Below are 17,412 nucleotides of genomic sequence, written 5' to 3' on the forward strand. Positions count from 1 at the left end.
GTATTCAATATATACAGTAGTAGTATTCTTTAAGGTGGAGGCTGAGTGGATTCTTGAGACATAGCAAAGGGTTACGGGATGTGGGTTGAGTGATTTTCTAGGTCTTTAGTGACACTTAGGAGTTGGACCAGCCCGTGACAAAACTGTGGGCTGAGTGAGTTTATAGGTTTTTAGTGATACTCAGGAGTTGGACCAGCCCGTGACAAAACTTTGTTCCCATTTATTTGGTGAGGCCCAATCCGATAGTGACATGGCTGAATGATTGGTGAAGATTTTTTTTGCCTATGTGGCAGTGTTTAGGGAGCTTTAATTTAGTCACTTTTATATAGTAGGATAATAATTAATAAAAGTGAATCGGGACCGTTTAAAGGATTCATTATAAAGAAAAAAACGCTCTCTCTCTGCTTGAAGACAACCCTAACTTCGGTGGTTCTCTTCTGTTTCAAGGCGTGCTCGGTGCCCTGAAGCCGTCGTGTGTCAGGTTTTTGTTCTCCGGTCTCAGTGCGTGTAGGTGAGAGGTCTTCAGGTGTTGGTTGCGTCTATGCATCTGACGTTTCTAGGCTTTAAGTCTGCTCTCCCTTTCGTTTACTCATTCCTCGTCCTCTCTGTTCTTCTCGACTCAAAGAGGCAGTAGCTCCTCTGTTTTGGGTCTCGTTACCTGCTCTCCGCCGCTGCTGGTTTATGTTCTCTCGGCGACAGGTTATGCTTTCCGTTGACAGCTCGTGGTCAAGTTGCTCCATCCCAGTGTCGTCTTAGTTTCCGCTTGGTTCTTGGCGCCAGGAGCAATTTGCTTTCTTCTTTGCAGGTAACTATTGGTTCCGTTTGGTTGCTATCACTTTGCCCACTTTTTGCTGCGGGAACTGGAGACGGGAACTCTCTCCTTCACTGATGGTGGGAGCCTATCCAGGAATGAACTCCACCCTTCATTTGTGGTCTGCGTATTGGGGGGTTTCAAGGTTTAAGTGTTTGGAGTTGGGCTCGGTTGATCGCCTTTAACGACTTCGCTGGAATGGCCTTGGTCTTGGCCTGTGCTCTTCTCTTGCCACCAATTCAGTATGTGCTCTTCTCATGCCGCTGTGAGTCTGTGACAGCCAAGGCCGGGGAAAGCTTTGTTTGTAAGGGTTATCAGTTGTTGCCGGCTCCTCTCTCTATCGTTGGTGACTGGTCTTCATGGGATTGTTTTCTTGTTGTCTACCATTACCAGTGATAGAAAACACTAAGAGCTTGGGTTTAGTAATTCTTTCGGGTGGGAATTGTTGTTTCAATTTGAGTTTTTGTGCTCTAGTTTCTTGTATTTTCTTTTGTTTTCTTGCTTGTATGTTGTATTTCAATTCAATTTACGAAAACCCTTTTTTTTAAAAAAAAGAAGAATCGGGACCGTTTAGTTTATAAGGCCATGATTATTGGGGTTTGTTAATGGGGTTTCTTTACCAAAACTAGTGTGTGGACCCCCACCAAATTTATAAAATCGGTAACAGAAAGTATGAGATAAGGATCTGCTTTGGTGGGATTTCTGCATTGTTTGCGGGCCCCACCGACACGTGGCGGTCCGCGATTGGTGCAATTTTAATTTTTTTTTTAATAATCAGAAGCAAAAGCAAAAAAAATTAAAGAAATCCTTAAGGGTTATAGGGTTAATGATGCTCTAAGAGCATCTGCTTTGGAGTATCAAGAGTGGGGGTTCACACAATTCCCCAAAAAAAATAATAATATAAAAAGCCCTTTATTATGAATCTGTATCACAAAAACTCTCCACTATGAACCCGTATCAACACTGTTCCACGGGCTCTACGCCACATGACGGCCCGCAAATGGTTCGGCTACTAACTTTTTTTTTTAAAGTCAAACGAAAAAAAATTAAAATAATCAAAAGTGCATATTGGGAATCGAGACTGGTGGAGTTTGCTGATGAGGGTGCTCTAAGAAAGAAAAAGGTTGAAATAGTCATTTGATAAATTTACCCTTTTCTATCGAAATAAAAAGTAATTAGATAAAGAGAAATGAGAAATTCCTTAAAATAACCATTTTCACTTTATGAGGTGATGTTTTGGTGATATGGTTTCAAATTTTAAAAAATAAAAAATAAATATTAAAAATATTAAAATAAAATATGATATTTTGGTCATTTTTTTTCTTGAATGATATTTTTGTGATAAAAACTTTAAAAAAAGTTATTTAGGACAATTGCCCTAAAGAGATTGATATAATACATATCCGACTTACTGACCAAAAAGTCAAGCGAATACATTTAGAACATCTTTATCGCTCACTTTTGAGCGTCTCTTAGAGAGTAGGGCCCACAGTTCAGAAGAAAACGGTATGTTATGTGTGCAAAATAAGAAACGTGTGTTGTGTGTTTTTTGCACTGTTCGCGGACCTCACCGACACGTGGCGGCCCGTGATTGATGTACTTTTTAATTTTTTTTAAATCAGAAAAAATAAAAAATAAATAAGAAACCCTTAATGGGGTTTAGGGATAAAGATGCTATTATGTATGAAAACAAAATTTTAAACGTGTTTAGAATCAATACTATTAAAAGGGAAGGAGTCTTAAGAAATATACATATAAAAGTTGTTTGGACCATTTCATTTAACTTATTATTTTTTTGGTCTTACCTTAAACTTAGACTAACAATATGTTACCATATATTTCTCAAACAATAATTTATTCAATTCTTTTATTTATTCAAATATCACTCCTAAATTTTAATTATTACTATTACTATATTTACCATTTTGGCTTTTAATCATAAAAGAATTAAAACTAATGTTTTATATTATCACTTTTATCATATAATATCCCTTATATATTAATTGAGAAGCATTTAAAAAATTAGAACCTTAATTTTGTATTAATTAAAAAAAAACCCAAATCCTAGGTGGCACTATAAATGCCTTCTAAATTCCATTTCAAAGAATTCTAGAGCATCTAATATAAAGTATAGTTTAATCTAATAGTGTCACATTATTCCATAATTATATAACACTAGAGAACATTATATTAACCTAAAATATAGGAAGTGTGTATTATTTCCTTAAATAAAAGCTACGGAATTACCTAATATGATTTACATATATATGACAATTAATGATTATGAATAATAAAGATTTGATAACAATTTTTGCATCATTCTTCATTTTTGTTTAAATTTATATTATTAAAAAAATTAAACAATCACATTAGCCATATAATAAAAAATTAGATTTTTTCTTATATGTTATATTTTGAATTTTTTTAAATGACTTTAAATTACAAAAATGAAGAAACCTTATATGTTATATATTTTTTTTAAACGACTTTAAAATACACAAATGAAGACACCTTATATGTTATATTTTTCTTATATGTTAGAATTTTCTTATATGTAATATTTTGAATTTTTTTAAAACGACTTTAAATTACAAAAATGTAAGTTTTCCTTAAGTATACGGCTAAAAACATTAAAATGACATGTATCAGTTTGATGGTTGATTTGAAAGCTTTCAAAATCATATGTAAGATAAAAGTCAAAATAATTCAACTGTGAAAACAATAGTGTTCACTTTTTCAAGAATGTGTTCGAGAAAAAAAATAAGGTTTTTATGTCATAATTTGTTTAGTGTCCACTAGAGAACATTATATTAACCTAAAATATAAGAAGTGTGTATTCTTTCCATAAATAAAAACTACGAAATTACCTAATATGATTTACATATATAAGGCAATTAATGATTATGACTAATAAAAATTTGATAACAATTTTTGCATCCTTCTTCATTTTGTTTAATTTTATAGTATTAAAAAAAATAAACAATCACATTAACCATATAATAAAAAAATAGACTTTTTCTTATATGTTATATTTTTAATTTTTTTAAATGACTTTAAATTACAAAAATGAGGAAATCTTATATGTTATATATATTTTTTAAACGACTTTAAAATACAAAAATGAGGTCATCTTATATGTTATATTTTTCTTATATGTTATATTTTTTCTTATATGTTATATTTTGAATTTTTTAAAACGACTTTAAATTACAAAAATGTAAGTTTTCCTTAAGTATACGACTAAAAACATTAAAATGACATGTATCAATTCGATGGTTGATTTGAAAGCTTTCAAAACCATATGAAATATAAAAGTCAAAATAATTCCCCATGATGTATTAATTATAGTTTTGTTCCATTATTCTTAATACAAATTGATCGGATCCATCGGAAAGAAATTATATAATAACAACAAAAAATATTATATATATATAAATAAAATGATCAAATATATAAAAGAAACTATCGATAATATATACAAATAAACTCACCTTGCGCAAGGCGCAGGTCTTATCCTATAATTTAAAGCAAGAGAAATTACACCACATATATGTGTACATTCTAGCTTCCTCTTTCTTTTATAATAACGTAATCATATCATATATAAACTTTCCTATTAAAATCTCATATTATATACTAAACTTTCAACCGTCTATAGTTTGATAGATATTTTCATATTTAAAAATGAGTTTTCTAAAAATATTTCATCAATCATGTTTTTGTACAATAACATTAAAAATCTATATCAAAAGGTTGTTGGACGTAATGGGTCCACACCTGTTCGGATATTTAGGATCCTAAGAAAATTTGAAATATCTAAAAAATCTGAAAAATATCTGAAACACGAAAATTACTTGAAACTCCAAACAAATACCCAAAAAAATTCAAATACCTAAAAATTCATAATCTAATTCAAAATGTGTCACTGAACTGAAAATACCAATTTTTTTTTTAATTTGAAAATTTACCTGAAATCAAAAACTATAATCGTAAACCAAAAACCTAAAAAAAATATCCATAATGCTGGAAACATATTCGAAATATCCAAATATACCTAATAAACACAACATATTTATGATCGGGTCTAGGGTAGGATCCGGACTCAAAGGGTCTAATAAAAAACCCCAATAGGTTATCTTTTCTAGACCTGAACGAAACCTATATTTCTAGGTTGGTTCGGTTTGTTTTTTTATCTGGATATAATTCTCATATCTAAAAGAAATTTACGTAAATGTGTACGTATAAAATATCAAATAAACTAATTCATAGATTATATAACTGTTAAAAATTATATTTTCGATATTATAAGACTTTGTATTATAATATAATCCAAAAAACCTGCGCTTTCCAAACGCGGATCAAAATCTAGTTTCTATTTAATATAGGAAAACAAAATTCTAAACGTGTTTAGGATTTCTATTTAATATAGGAGATATTAGCAGGCTATATATACATGTATCTTTATATATAAAGTTAAGTTTGCTCTCTCCTTAGGGCCTCCACGTCAGTTGCCAGGTAGATAAGTCACTTCCTCACATATCGACACGTGGCACCTGTATACGAAACATATCGTTTCATTAAGACGAGAATCGGGTTTTCGTACTCCTTCTCCGCCATTATTTCCATCGTGAAGAATCTCCTCTTAGGGTTTTCACAACATCGATTGCTCTTCTCTTAATCAACCCAAACACCACAGTTACAGATCCATCACTTAAACGCCTCTTTAATCCATTAACTATGATCGGGTCTTCAATACGAATCTCTCTTCTCTAGAACGGTCTATTTGTTAGTATAAATAAGTATGCTTTTCTTCTCCAGAATTTCATCGACATCGTCGACACGTTCTGGACGCAATCAGAGCGGTTCGGCACCGAGATCTTCACGGAGACAGTCACCAAGGTCGATTTCTCCTCGAGGCCGTTCAAGCTCTTCATGGATTTGAGAACTGTGCTCGCCGATGCCGTCATCATCTCCACCAGAGCTGTCGTGAAACGGTTGAGCTTCGTCGGATCTGGCGAAGGCGCTGGTGGGTTCTGGAACCGAGGGATCTCATCCTGTGCTGTATGCGACGGCGCCGCTCTGATCTTTAAGAACAAACCTCTGGTAGTTATCGGCGGCGGAGACTCTGCGATGGAGAAGGTTTATATAATCCACAGGTGCGATACGTTTAGAGCGTCGAAGATCATGCAGCAGAGGGCGTTGTCGAAACCTAAGATTAAATTGATTTGGAACTCTGTGGTGGAGGCATATGGAGATGAGAATGGGAAAGGTGTGCTTGGTGGTTTGAAGGTGAAGAACGTTATTGTTAGTGGTGATGTTTCGGATTTGAAAATATCTGGGTTGTTCTTTGCGATTGGTCATGAACCGGCAACGAAGTTCTTGGATGGGCAGCTTGAGCTTGATGAGGATGGGTATGTGGTGACCAAGCCTGGTACCACTAAGACGAGCGTTCTTCTCTACGAGGCTGTGGATTTCTAACTATATAAAAGGTTAGCTTTCATCCTCAGAAGTCCTAACACTAGAAATTTATGCTTACTTTGAATGGGCTAACTTATCTATCTCTTCAAGTTCTTATTAGGTTTTCTAATAGAGTTTAGATCATTTATTGATTTCTTGCTATTTTCCTTCAGTCAACTTATTTGTTCTAATTTCCATTCTTGGGCTCTTTGAGTTACTGTTAGTTTCTTATAATAGATCGTTTATGATTTGCAGGACGCTCCAGCTCCTATGCCAAAAGATACAAATTTGGATGTAATTAGAGTCTTAGCTGGTAAGCAATCCAACACTCAATGTATTTTTATGTCTATAGACTCTTCTTATATGATGTTTCAGATGTCTTAAAAATAAATGTTTTCTTTTCTGTGCAGATGTAATAAACCACCTGATTCTCATATATTGCAAAGCCTCAGAGGTAATAAAGAGACATCAACTCCTTATTGCGTTTCATGTTCTATTTTTAGAAGTTAAAGAACATTTTTTGGTGGTCTTTTATATGATTAGTTATTTGCAAGACATGGTTTGATGGTTATGGTGAACTCAGTATGACTGCAGCATAGAACAAGCCGTTGGTGGGGTGTTTTACAAAAGTTCAGAACTCATCAGTCCGTATAACAACTTGCTTAGCTGTAGGTTCTTTTCTTGAAAGCATACTCCTCTGTTCATAATCATTAAAGTATATTAACATTTGAAACTTTCTCTTTAAGGTGGGATTGTTATAAAGATGGTTGTTGAAGGTGAGTAACCATATGTTGGATGGGAGAAGAAGCGAATAAGCAAGTCAGAGTTGGATGGGTTTCCTTTAATTTACATTTTATTGATGGAGATGGCATGAACAACAGAAGAAACTCACAAAAAGTCATCAGGCTGTCATTCAATTGGCTGCAAAAGGAAAAGTAAGAGAATACTTTTGTACTAAGCTTAGCCATACCTAATATCTCTAGACTGATTTGTCTTATATTTATTTGATGACGTTACTGTCCTACAGGTTCAAGTACATGAGAGGATGAACAATACAATTAATCCAACAATTGGCAGAAGAACTTTCAATCAATAGACTGAAACCCGAAAGGAAGAGAAGCAACACCTTCTTTTTCTTCATGTGCCTTTGCAGCATGATGATTTAGTGTAGCTTTGTCAGCAGATGCCGTTCTTAAGCGAAAAGAAGATATAAATGCTGGGAGTATTTGTATTTTTTAAACTAACGTTGATTAACACTTTCACCTGAGAGGTACTGTAATAGAAAGTTATTTTTCATTGATAGCCGTGTGATCGTGTACTATTACCGCAAGCCATGGAATTGGTTTAACCAAACCAGGTTTAACATCAGTTAAACCTTTCTTAAAACGAGTGTACAGTTTGAGAATATTATAATGTAAGATACAAATCCAAATTATTGAAACTAACCAGCAATAGCATATAGGAATACATATTCTGACAAACTATAGAAATTATATTCAGATAAATGAATTAAAACAAAAAAATGCTATGACCAAAATGAGATGTCCCAAAACTAACGTTGGAAAATTAATTAGATCGTGGAACAACTTTCGTGGAGAAACTGAATATATTAAAATATTTTCCTAATAGTATCAAATGAAAACACAATCAGACAATGCGTAGCATATAGTTCTTACGTTTTATCAGTTTCATGCCGACTAAGGAATATATTTTTTAAAAAGTGAATCTCAGAGAATCTTTTTTATTTGTGTGAAAATTATGAATAAAAATACAACTAATAATTCACATATAATCAGTATAAATATCTTTCAGAAATTGGCTTGGAAATAAATATAACAAAATCTAACAAATAAAACCATAAATATTTGATAATAATACATAAAATAACCAAAATACTTAAAGACATATTATAAAAAAAACATAATATCAATAATAAATATGAAAAATTACAAGAGAAAAATTAGAAAATTTATTTAAGATATTATTTTACACATTATATCAAGGGTTTGTAGTAATTAAACCTTTTAACTAAAGATGAATCGTAAAAAATACGTTCAACTAAATTTTTTGTGAAATAAACCTTTTAATTTCATTAACATATGTTATCTTCCATCTATAAAACTGTAATGGAGAGTGACATATGTTAACGGTTTATATGTTGAGAGTTTATAATGTTGAAAACTTAGATGAAGTTTTTTTTACAATTCAAAAATAGTTAAGGAGTTTTATCACTAAAAGTTTTAAAATCTTTATTATCATTTATACATTGTTTTAGATTGATATAAGCCTTTAAACTAATATATAAATTTTAATACATTACTTTATAATCGATTTATAAAGCTTCATAAATATTATATTTTTACGTATGATTAAAATGGTTTCACAATGATTTAACATTATTCGTGATACTACTGAAACATAAAATAATACAATAAATCAAGAATAATATCAAATATAATATTTTATTGATAAAAACAAAATATAACTTATTTGTTCAGAAATCAATGAGAATAAAAATAATCATGCATTATTTATGGGGAATAGAGGGAAAGTAAGAGCCGGAGGACAAAAATCATGAAAATAGGAAAAGTGTGTCCTACTCTAAATACAAAGATTGAGTTCATGAATGAATTATCCTCGACACCACTTAAGACTTAATATAACTTAGAAATGTTAAATTATTTGATATTTGACAATGAAGATATAAATACATAAATTTTCTTATATCACCATTGCCAGATATCAAATAATTTAATATTTTGAAGTTATATTAAATTGTAAATAGTGTTGAAATTTATTAATTTAGGATGTATAATAAATTTTATATTAAATTAATGTATTTAAATTTATAAATTAATTTTAAAGGCTTATAAATCAATCTACGAAAATGTATAAATGATAATAAACATTTTAAAACATTTATTAAATTTTAGTTATAAAACCCCTCAACTATTTTTAAATCGTATAAAAATCCGTAAACTAAGTTTTCAATATTATAAACTCTCAACTTATAAACCGTTAACGTATGTTATCCTATGTCACAGTTTTTTAGACGAAGGATAACATATGTTAACGAAATTAAAGTTGATGGTTTATTTCACATGATTTTTAGTTGAGGATTTTTTTTTATGATTCATCTTTAGTTGAAGGTTTAATTACTAAAAATCCTTTTTATAAAATATAAGCTAACGGGAAAAGTGAATCTCACAGCACTTTTCTCCTTTTTGTTCACTAAACTTAATATAAGGAAAATAATTAATAATTAATACAATTTTTATTAAAATATTAGGGAAAATAAAAAAAATTGGTAAAAGAGTAATGACAATAAACTCAAATAATAGGTAAATTCCCTATACATACCATACTACACTACTTACACCACCGAAATAAAAAATAAATTGAAACATTTAAATATTTGGGTGTACACGAATATCAATTTGATTCTTTTAATGGCTCAACCCCTAGCATCGATGACTAGATACAAACCCAAAACTTGCCTTTCAGACGATAACCTGCCGGTCCACTACGTCAAAAGCATGCAAGAGTGTTTCCAAAACATCAACATAAACTTCAGGTTCCAAAATCTGCGAGCAACAATGGTTGGTTCATACAACAATGAAATTTACGTACGACATAAAATATTATGCAAAGGAGAGCCCAATATCAGTAAAGCATGCTTTGGTATGCTTGGATGAAAACTAATAAAAACGTAAGTTGACCAATGCTGGAGACGCATCAAAGAATCGTTTCACATTGTTGAAGTAACCAAACTACCATGCTATTCAAAACTTTTAGGAATACAAAATCAATGATTATATACCGCCACAACAACATTAAAAAGCATATGCGACACTTACTATATAATATATACATATAAAAATTGTTTACCTAATTAAAGGAGTAGATGTAAAGTATTATCGCCATATATGTGTCGAAAATAAAAAAATGAATTCAAAGTAAAAAAAGTCTAGCATAATCCCATAATCGAAAGAAAATTAAATTAAATAGTTGTATAGTGTTTTCTAAAAAAGGGTTGTATAGTGCAAAAAAACACCACACTATACAACAATCATACGAGGAACAAATAAGATCTAACATGATAATAGATAACTTAACATAAGACAACAAACTAAAATAGTTATTCCACTAAAATAAAAACCTCCATTCAGACAATCATAACTATTGTATGCGAAATTTAGTCAACAATGACTTTGATGCTCAATCTTCTAATAATAAGCAAAAGAAATTATGGATACGATAAATAACAAAGAATATATATATATATATATAAACCAAATTCTTAAAGCTGAAAATAATTATAAAAAATATCATTTAACAAATATAAAACACACTCAGTGAAAATATACAGTAATATAGTTATATACATCACACGTCAAGTATATCCCGCGCGTAGCGCGGACCGACCCTAGTATGCCATAAACACATGATTTCATCCGTATTCAATTGAGAAAAACATAAGGGGTTATTCAAAAGAATAACATCTAGCTAATTGCATACTCTAATATATTAATATGGAACTACCAAAGGAGTCAATCCTGTCTGCTCCGCCGCAACCATCTCGGACGTCGTTTTCATCACTACCAGAGGACATCGTTTTGAGTATATTGGCTCGCATATCGACATCGCATTACCCTAAACTCTCTTCTGTCAGCAAGAGCTTCCACGCGCTCATACCCTCGAAGGACCTCAAGCATGCGCGATCCCGCCATGAAACAAGAGAAAATCGTGTTTTTGTCTGCCTACAATCGCACATCCATCCGTGTAACCACAGATGGTTCAGTCTGTGGATAAAACCTGATGATCATCAAACCCTAACGCATCCGTGTAACGATAGATGGGTCGGTTTCTGGACAGACCCTGACCAGCATCAAACCCTAGCATGTTGCGTGAGCGAAGACAAAACTACCAGAAATTTGCTGGTACCAGTTCCGTCTTCTTATTCTACCTACTTACCAAAGCTCTATGAAATGGCTGGTTCAGATATATATGCAATAGGTGGCGGACTAAATCCATCGTCCTCTACCACAGTGCGGGTCTGTAAGGAGATAGGTAAATGGCGTGAAGCCCCTAGCATGATGGTTGCTCGTAAGAATGCCTTTACATGCTCCGTCAATGGGAAAATATATGTAATTGGAGGATGTGAATCAGGTGAATCTGAGTGTTGGGCTGAGGTTTTCGACCCAAAAACTCAAACATGGGAACCTTTACCGGATCCTGGCACTAGGCTCCGGTTCTCTTCCATTAAAAATCTCGACCCCCACTCAGATAGAATTTACTTGAGGACCAATGAAAAGAACTTTGCTTACCTTATAGAAGAAAATAGGTGGGAAGTTGTTGATGAAAACATTGGGGAGAGTGAATGTAAGGTAGAGAATACTTGGTACAGTTATGCTGATGATGGCTTACACTGGTGGCATGACACAGAGTATTGTCAAGAATGGAGATTGGTCAAAGGTTTGACGGAGCTTGATGTGCATTTTAGAAGAGGATATGGAATGGAAATAGTTAGTTATGGTAGAAAACTCGTTATCTTTTGGGTTGGTTTGACAGAAATGTTAGATGATTTTCCTCTTAGCCTACCACCATCTGAAGTTTTCTTTTCTGAAATTTGGTGTGCTGTGGTTTTGCTTGAAAGACGTCATGATGATGAAATTTGGGGTCAGATTGAATGGGTTGATCTTGTGCTTAGAGTCCCTTGGTCACAAACACTTTTGCGCTGTGTGGAGCTAATTCAATGATCGACAATATGCTTTTGCTTAGGGGCTCTTATTAATTAAAAGATATGCTGTTTTTTTTTTTGTTTTTGTTCTCTTTTTAACTTAGATTTGTTTTACAACAGTTCATGTACTGTTTTTTCTTTTTTTTTTCTTTTTGTGGTCAGGATCTCTTTTACAACAGTTCATGTACATACATATATTGAACTTAAAATATACCAATGGAATGTATAAATGTTATTCGGACAAGTCATAAATACATGAACCATATCAAATAGTTTCTCAGAAAAAGAAAAAAAAAGACAGAACCATATCAAATAAGTTTGGTACGAGCAGGAAAATTCGGATACCGGCAAGAACACAGGTTTGGGTCCGGCCGGTTCTATTGGACAAACTATTAAAATTAATTCAATTATTAATTTACTCGTGATTTGAGAAAACAAGAATCTCATCTATACTATTATTTGCGAAATAAATTTTGACAACGAAGCTTTTACATTAAAAGTTAGCAAGGTTAATATCGTTTATACCCTTAATGAATAAATTAAATATATTAGATAAAATAAAAACAAATTTAGTGTTTATTTGATTAAATAAGTGCTTACAATTAATAAAAATAAAAATTATCTATAATTTAAAAATATATTTAAAATAAAAAGATAATTCATATATATATTGTGTTGTTATCTTTTTTGGAACAATATTGTGTTGTTATGCAAAAATATATATTTTAATAAAATGGTTAAAAGTTTAAAAACAAAAAATACGTAACTAAATATTAAGTAAAATTATTAATTCTATATAATTGAAAGAGAATATCAAGTGATTTCTAAGATTTATATGTAAATTTTGACAATGAAACTCTCACATTAAAAGTTATCATGGTTAATATCGTTTATACCCCTAATGAATAAATTAAATAAATTAGATAAAATAAAAAACAAATTTAGTGTTTATTTGATTAGATAAGTGCTTACGATTAATAAAAATAAAAATTATCTATAATTTAAAAATATATTTAAAATAAGAAGATAATTCCTATATATATTGTGTTGTTATCCTTTTTTGGAACAATATTGTGCTGTTATGCAAACATATATATTTTAATAAAATAGTTAAAAGTTTAAAAACAAAAAATACATAACTAAAAATTAAGTAAAATTATTAAATCTATATAATTGAAAGAGAATATCAAGTGATTTCTAGGATTTATATATTATTTATTAATAATGAATATAGTGCCCAAAGAAATTTTAAAAATTTCTAATACATAAGAATTTTCATTGAAAACATAATAATAATTTAAAATTATTTTTCAATTAGTAATACATGTATTAATAATAAGTAGTTATAAAAAATTTATGCCCGCACGTGCGGACGAAACACCTAGTTCTTAATTAAAACGACAGTAATTTACTTAGTCAAACTTTCTAAAAACTCTATATGGACCAAATAGTTATTAGTTAGAATTTTAAAAGTACATATATTTTGAATGGATTTTTTTTTTTTGCTTTTCAAAAAAAAATTGTCTTTTGTCCACCAACTTATTATATAATCGATTTGAGAATTATCAAGAGGGTTAAATAGTTAAGGTCTTAAAAGTTCCGGGTCAAATCCATACCGTTTTGAAGACCTAATGCTAAATCGTGGGGATTCAGATGATGGATAAAGCCTTTTGTAGTTAGAAACCAGATTGACAAAGCTTCCTATGTAATTCAGGATTTTGATAGTGTGGAAGAGAAGGTAAAGATGATGATGATGACAAAGCCAAGGCATACTGTGAACTCTCAGTCTCCATCATAAATGTAGACTATGTAGTCAGACTAATTAGGGTTCTTGTACTCTCTAAATTTTCATTCTAGGCTGAGACTTGCAAAGGATAGGATAAGCAGAAACCTTGTCTCCCACGGAAAAGGAAATACAAACCTGGTTGATGTTGCTTCAACGTTGGGCCTTAATGGGCCTTATCATAAGTATTAATGTATGATTATATGATTTGGTTCTTCAAGGTCACCCAAAAGATAAGTGGATTTTATATGAGCTCCAATATTCCAAAATTATTTATTTCCCCCTTCAATATTCTAAATTCATTTTCAATTTATCCAGATTTTCAACAATCGAATTACATTACAGTAGAAACTCCATAAATTAATAATCGATAAACTAATAAATATAATATAATAATAAATTTCAGCGGTCCAAGTTAGACCAATGTAAAATTTGACAAAATAATAAGATAATTTTTGTTTTAAAAAAAACTTAGATAAATATATGATTCCAATATAAACATAAATTTATTATTATTATATATAAATTTTATGTAAATATGAACGATTTAAATTGTATAGTTTTTTAATTCACATTGAAGTCTATCTTTTAACTTTTCTTATTTGTAAATATATTGATATTATTATATCATTTTATACTTAAAATACATTTTAATCTATGGTACATATTTTATATACTTTAAAAAAAATATTCTTCATATTTTTACACTAAAATATATTTTAAATTAAATTAATAAATTGATAAGGATGATCACATATGACTCTTCTGATTTTACCGTCTCTTTTTCAGTTTACAACTTTACATTGAAGAGACCCATCTGTGTTTACTCTGTGGACTAGACCAGCTGTCGCTAAATAGTTTTTTTTTTTTGCTTAAAGAGAAGAAATATTGGCTAACTATTAAGCTTTTGAAGCGTACCGGAAATTCTCTTTTACCAGTGCCATCGTCCTATTTTCCTCGCTTGCCAATATGCTATATGAAACTGTTGGTTCAGAAACATACGAGATCGGAGGTCAAAACAAACTCTACGCGTCTGATGTATGGGTCTACAATAAGCTGATAGGCAAACGACGCAAAGCCCCTAGCATGATGGTGGCTCGTAAGAATCCACTTACGTGCTCACTTGATGGGAAATTATATATGTAATGGGAGGGTGTAAAGGAGATGAGTCTACGTTTTCGGCTGAGGTTTTTGACCCAAAAACTCAAACCTGGGAACCTTTACCGGATCCTGGCGTCGAGCTCTGGTTCTCTTTGATTAAAAAGCTTGAAACTAAATCAGGAATTTTTTTATTGCGGAGCAATAATAACAACTTTTTTTTTATCTTGTTAAAAAAATGTAGGTGGGAAGTTTATCGTGCAAACTTTGGTGAGAGTATCTCTAAGATAGCTGAGGTATGGTACTCTTATGATCAACGTGAATGTTGGTGGTATGACACAAAGTGTCGAAAGTGGAGATTAGTGAGAGGTTTGACTGAACACTGTCGGCATTTTAGTCGTGAACTTGGAGTGGAAATAGGAAGTTATGGTGGAAAACTCGTAATCTTTTGGGTTGGTCCTGCGCTGTATCCTTTCCTTGGTACCTCCCGGATTTGGTGTGCTGTGATATTGCTTAAAAAACATTGTGGTCGTTATAATGAAGTTTGGGGTCAAGTTGAATGGGCAGATATTATGCTTACAGCCCCTTGATCACATACAGTATGCTTACGTTGTGTGAAGTCGGTGCAATGATCAACAAAGTATGCTTTTGCATTTAACCTTTTGTCTTTTAAAAACAAATACAATTGATGCTATTTAGGAGAGTCGTTGATATAATATAGATAGTGTGATATATATGCTGATTAATTTTACTGGCACTAATTCGATTTCTTTTATAAATGTTAAAGTCTAAGTCTTCCTCCATGTAATCACAAAAACACATACGTACCATAATAGTCTCATTCAACTTCAACTTCTAGTTATCTTTCTCCTCTCCTTTTTTGTAGCTTTTTGTTCTCCTTCTCCTTCCAGCCTTTTTCACCTTGTCCATGAGAAGGAGAGACAGCGTTAAAAACAACCTTCTTTATTCAGGGAAGAAACAACAACTTTCTTGGCAGAAGCCTAAGGAAAAACAGTTCAACAACTTAAACTTAAAAGAAATTGCTCTTATGTACTTTGATATATGAACAGTTTCTCCCTATAGGAACCATTCGTAAAAACCATGAATACATGCTGTAATAATATAGTCATTATTATGTAAAGGCTAACTGGTTATGAGTCATAACCAGTTAGCCGTGGGCGGTCGGAGCGTTACAGTATTTTGACCGACATGTTTATGACATGTGATCGGTCAAAATACTGTAACGCTCTGACCGCCCACGGCTAATGGATCACCCACACCCGTTCATTTGGTCAGTGGATCCCGTCTCATTGCGTTAATTTACTGAATGCCCGAAAGTCTTGTTTACTGACCTTGCAATCACCACATAAACTTTCTCTGTGCTTTGGCCTCACTCGCACGCTATCGTGAATCACTTTCCAATAGGTCACCCATCATTTCACTACTCTAGTCTAAGCACGCTTAATTCTGGAGTTCTAAACGGATGTATGACGGAAAAGCTAAGGTAAGTCAATTTTAGTGACATAGGTAGTCAAATCAATTCTCTTAAGTCTTTCCATATATCACAATTTGGGATGTTACAATTCACCTCTCTCAAAGGACGCAACGTCCTCGTTGCGCCCCATGACAGGTCTCAAGACGCCTCTCGGGTCAGAACCGAGATGGCTAACCAGCTCTGATACCATTGTAATTACCCGACCGCCTATGGCTAATGGGCTAGTCACACCCGCTCACTCGGCCCGTGAGCCCCATCATGTCTTACGGGCAGTGCGTTAATTTTCTAAAGATCTGAAAATCTTGTTTACTGACTCTGCAATCACCACATTATATTCTTTCTGTTTTGGCTTCACTCGCACACTATCGCGAATTACTTCCCGATAGGTCACCCATTATTTCACTACTCCAGCCCAAACACACTTAATTTAAGAGTTCTAAACACATGTGTGACGGAAAATGTAAGTCAACTTTGGTGACATAGGTAACCAAATCAATTTTCTTAAGTCTTTTCATATTACAACTCGGGATGTTACAACTGATATAAATCAAACTTGAAGGAAAAAATGTTCAAACTGCTAATATTATTGAAGGATCCTTCTACATGATCTCGCAGTCAGTTCCATCCTATTCGGAGACCTTACATTCCGGCTGACCCTATCGCGAGATCCGTGAAGAATAACTTCATCAACTACAGCCACCACCATCCGATTTTAGAGGTGGATATATTTATAACCTTTGGGTGAATATCGTTGATCGTGGCACTGGCACATATATATCATTGACAAGTTCATGTGTGATTTTTATCTAATGAACTTACCTTCTGATATTTATGATAGTTTTTAGAGTGTTGTTAATTTTTTAATATCTAAAAACACTGGTAATTCTTCAGAGATATGTAAAGTCTTTATAGTCTACTTCCATGATTTGTTTTCTCTGTTCCCTCTTGTTTTCTAGGTTCAACTTAAACTTGACCCAAAAAAAAACTTAAATTTGGAAAGGTCAACTTTGGTTGACTAAGATATTGGT

The 17,412-nt window shown here is 32.2% G+C and overlaps 2 protein-coding genes and 1 pseudogene across 2 annotated transcripts; all 3 read left to right on the forward strand.

The window, feature by feature from the left end:
- The first annotated feature begins 1,009 nt into the window (after window positions 1-1,009).
- LOC106356040 (thioredoxin reductase 2-like) lies at window positions 1,010-7,568 on the forward strand. Its single transcript, XM_048735431.1, has 7 exons — window positions 1,010-1,111; window positions 5,585-6,300; window positions 6,524-6,581; window positions 6,679-6,722; window positions 6,812-6,936; window positions 7,015-7,203; window positions 7,296-7,568. The coding sequence occupies exons 1-2, from the start codon at window positions 1,010-1,012 to the stop codon at window positions 6,287-6,289; spliced, it is 807 nt and encodes a 268-aa protein (XP_048591388.1). The 3' UTR covers window positions 6,290-6,300; window positions 6,524-6,581; window positions 6,679-6,722; window positions 6,812-6,936; window positions 7,015-7,203; window positions 7,296-7,568.
- A 2,041-nt stretch (window positions 7,569-9,609) lies between these two features.
- LOC106357893 (F-box/kelch-repeat protein At4g19330-like) lies at window positions 9,610-12,308 on the forward strand. Its single transcript, XM_013797612.3, has one exon. The coding sequence runs from the start codon at window positions 10,801-10,803 to the stop codon at window positions 12,025-12,027; it is 1,227 nt and encodes a 408-aa protein (XP_013653066.2). The 5' UTR covers window positions 9,610-10,800; the 3' UTR covers window positions 12,028-12,308.
- A 154-nt stretch (window positions 12,309-12,462) lies between these two features.
- LOC125575733 lies at window positions 12,463-16,041 on the forward strand (annotated as a pseudogene).
- The last annotated feature ends 1,371 nt before the right edge of the window (window positions 16,042-17,412 follow it).

The sequence above is a fragment of the Brassica napus genome, chromosome A1 (assembly GCF_020379485.1).
Source record: "Brassica napus cultivar Da-Ae chromosome A1, Da-Ae, whole genome shotgun sequence".
Taxonomy (NCBI): Eukaryota; Viridiplantae; Streptophyta; class Magnoliopsida; order Brassicales; family Brassicaceae; genus Brassica; species Brassica napus.

Coding starts and splice junctions, on each gene's coding strand:
- LOC106356040 (XM_048735431.1), top strand. CDS start 1,010: ATGGCCTTGGTCTTGGCCTGTGCTCTTCTCTTGCCACCAATTCAGTAT. Junction 1,112..5,584: donor CCAAGGCCGGGGAAAGCTTT/GTTTGTAAGGGT, acceptor TCTCTTCTCTAG/AACGGTCTATTTGTTAGTAT.
- LOC106357893 (XM_013797612.3), top strand. CDS start 10,801: ATGGAACTACCAAAGGAGTCAATCCTGTCTGCTCCGCCGCAACCATCT.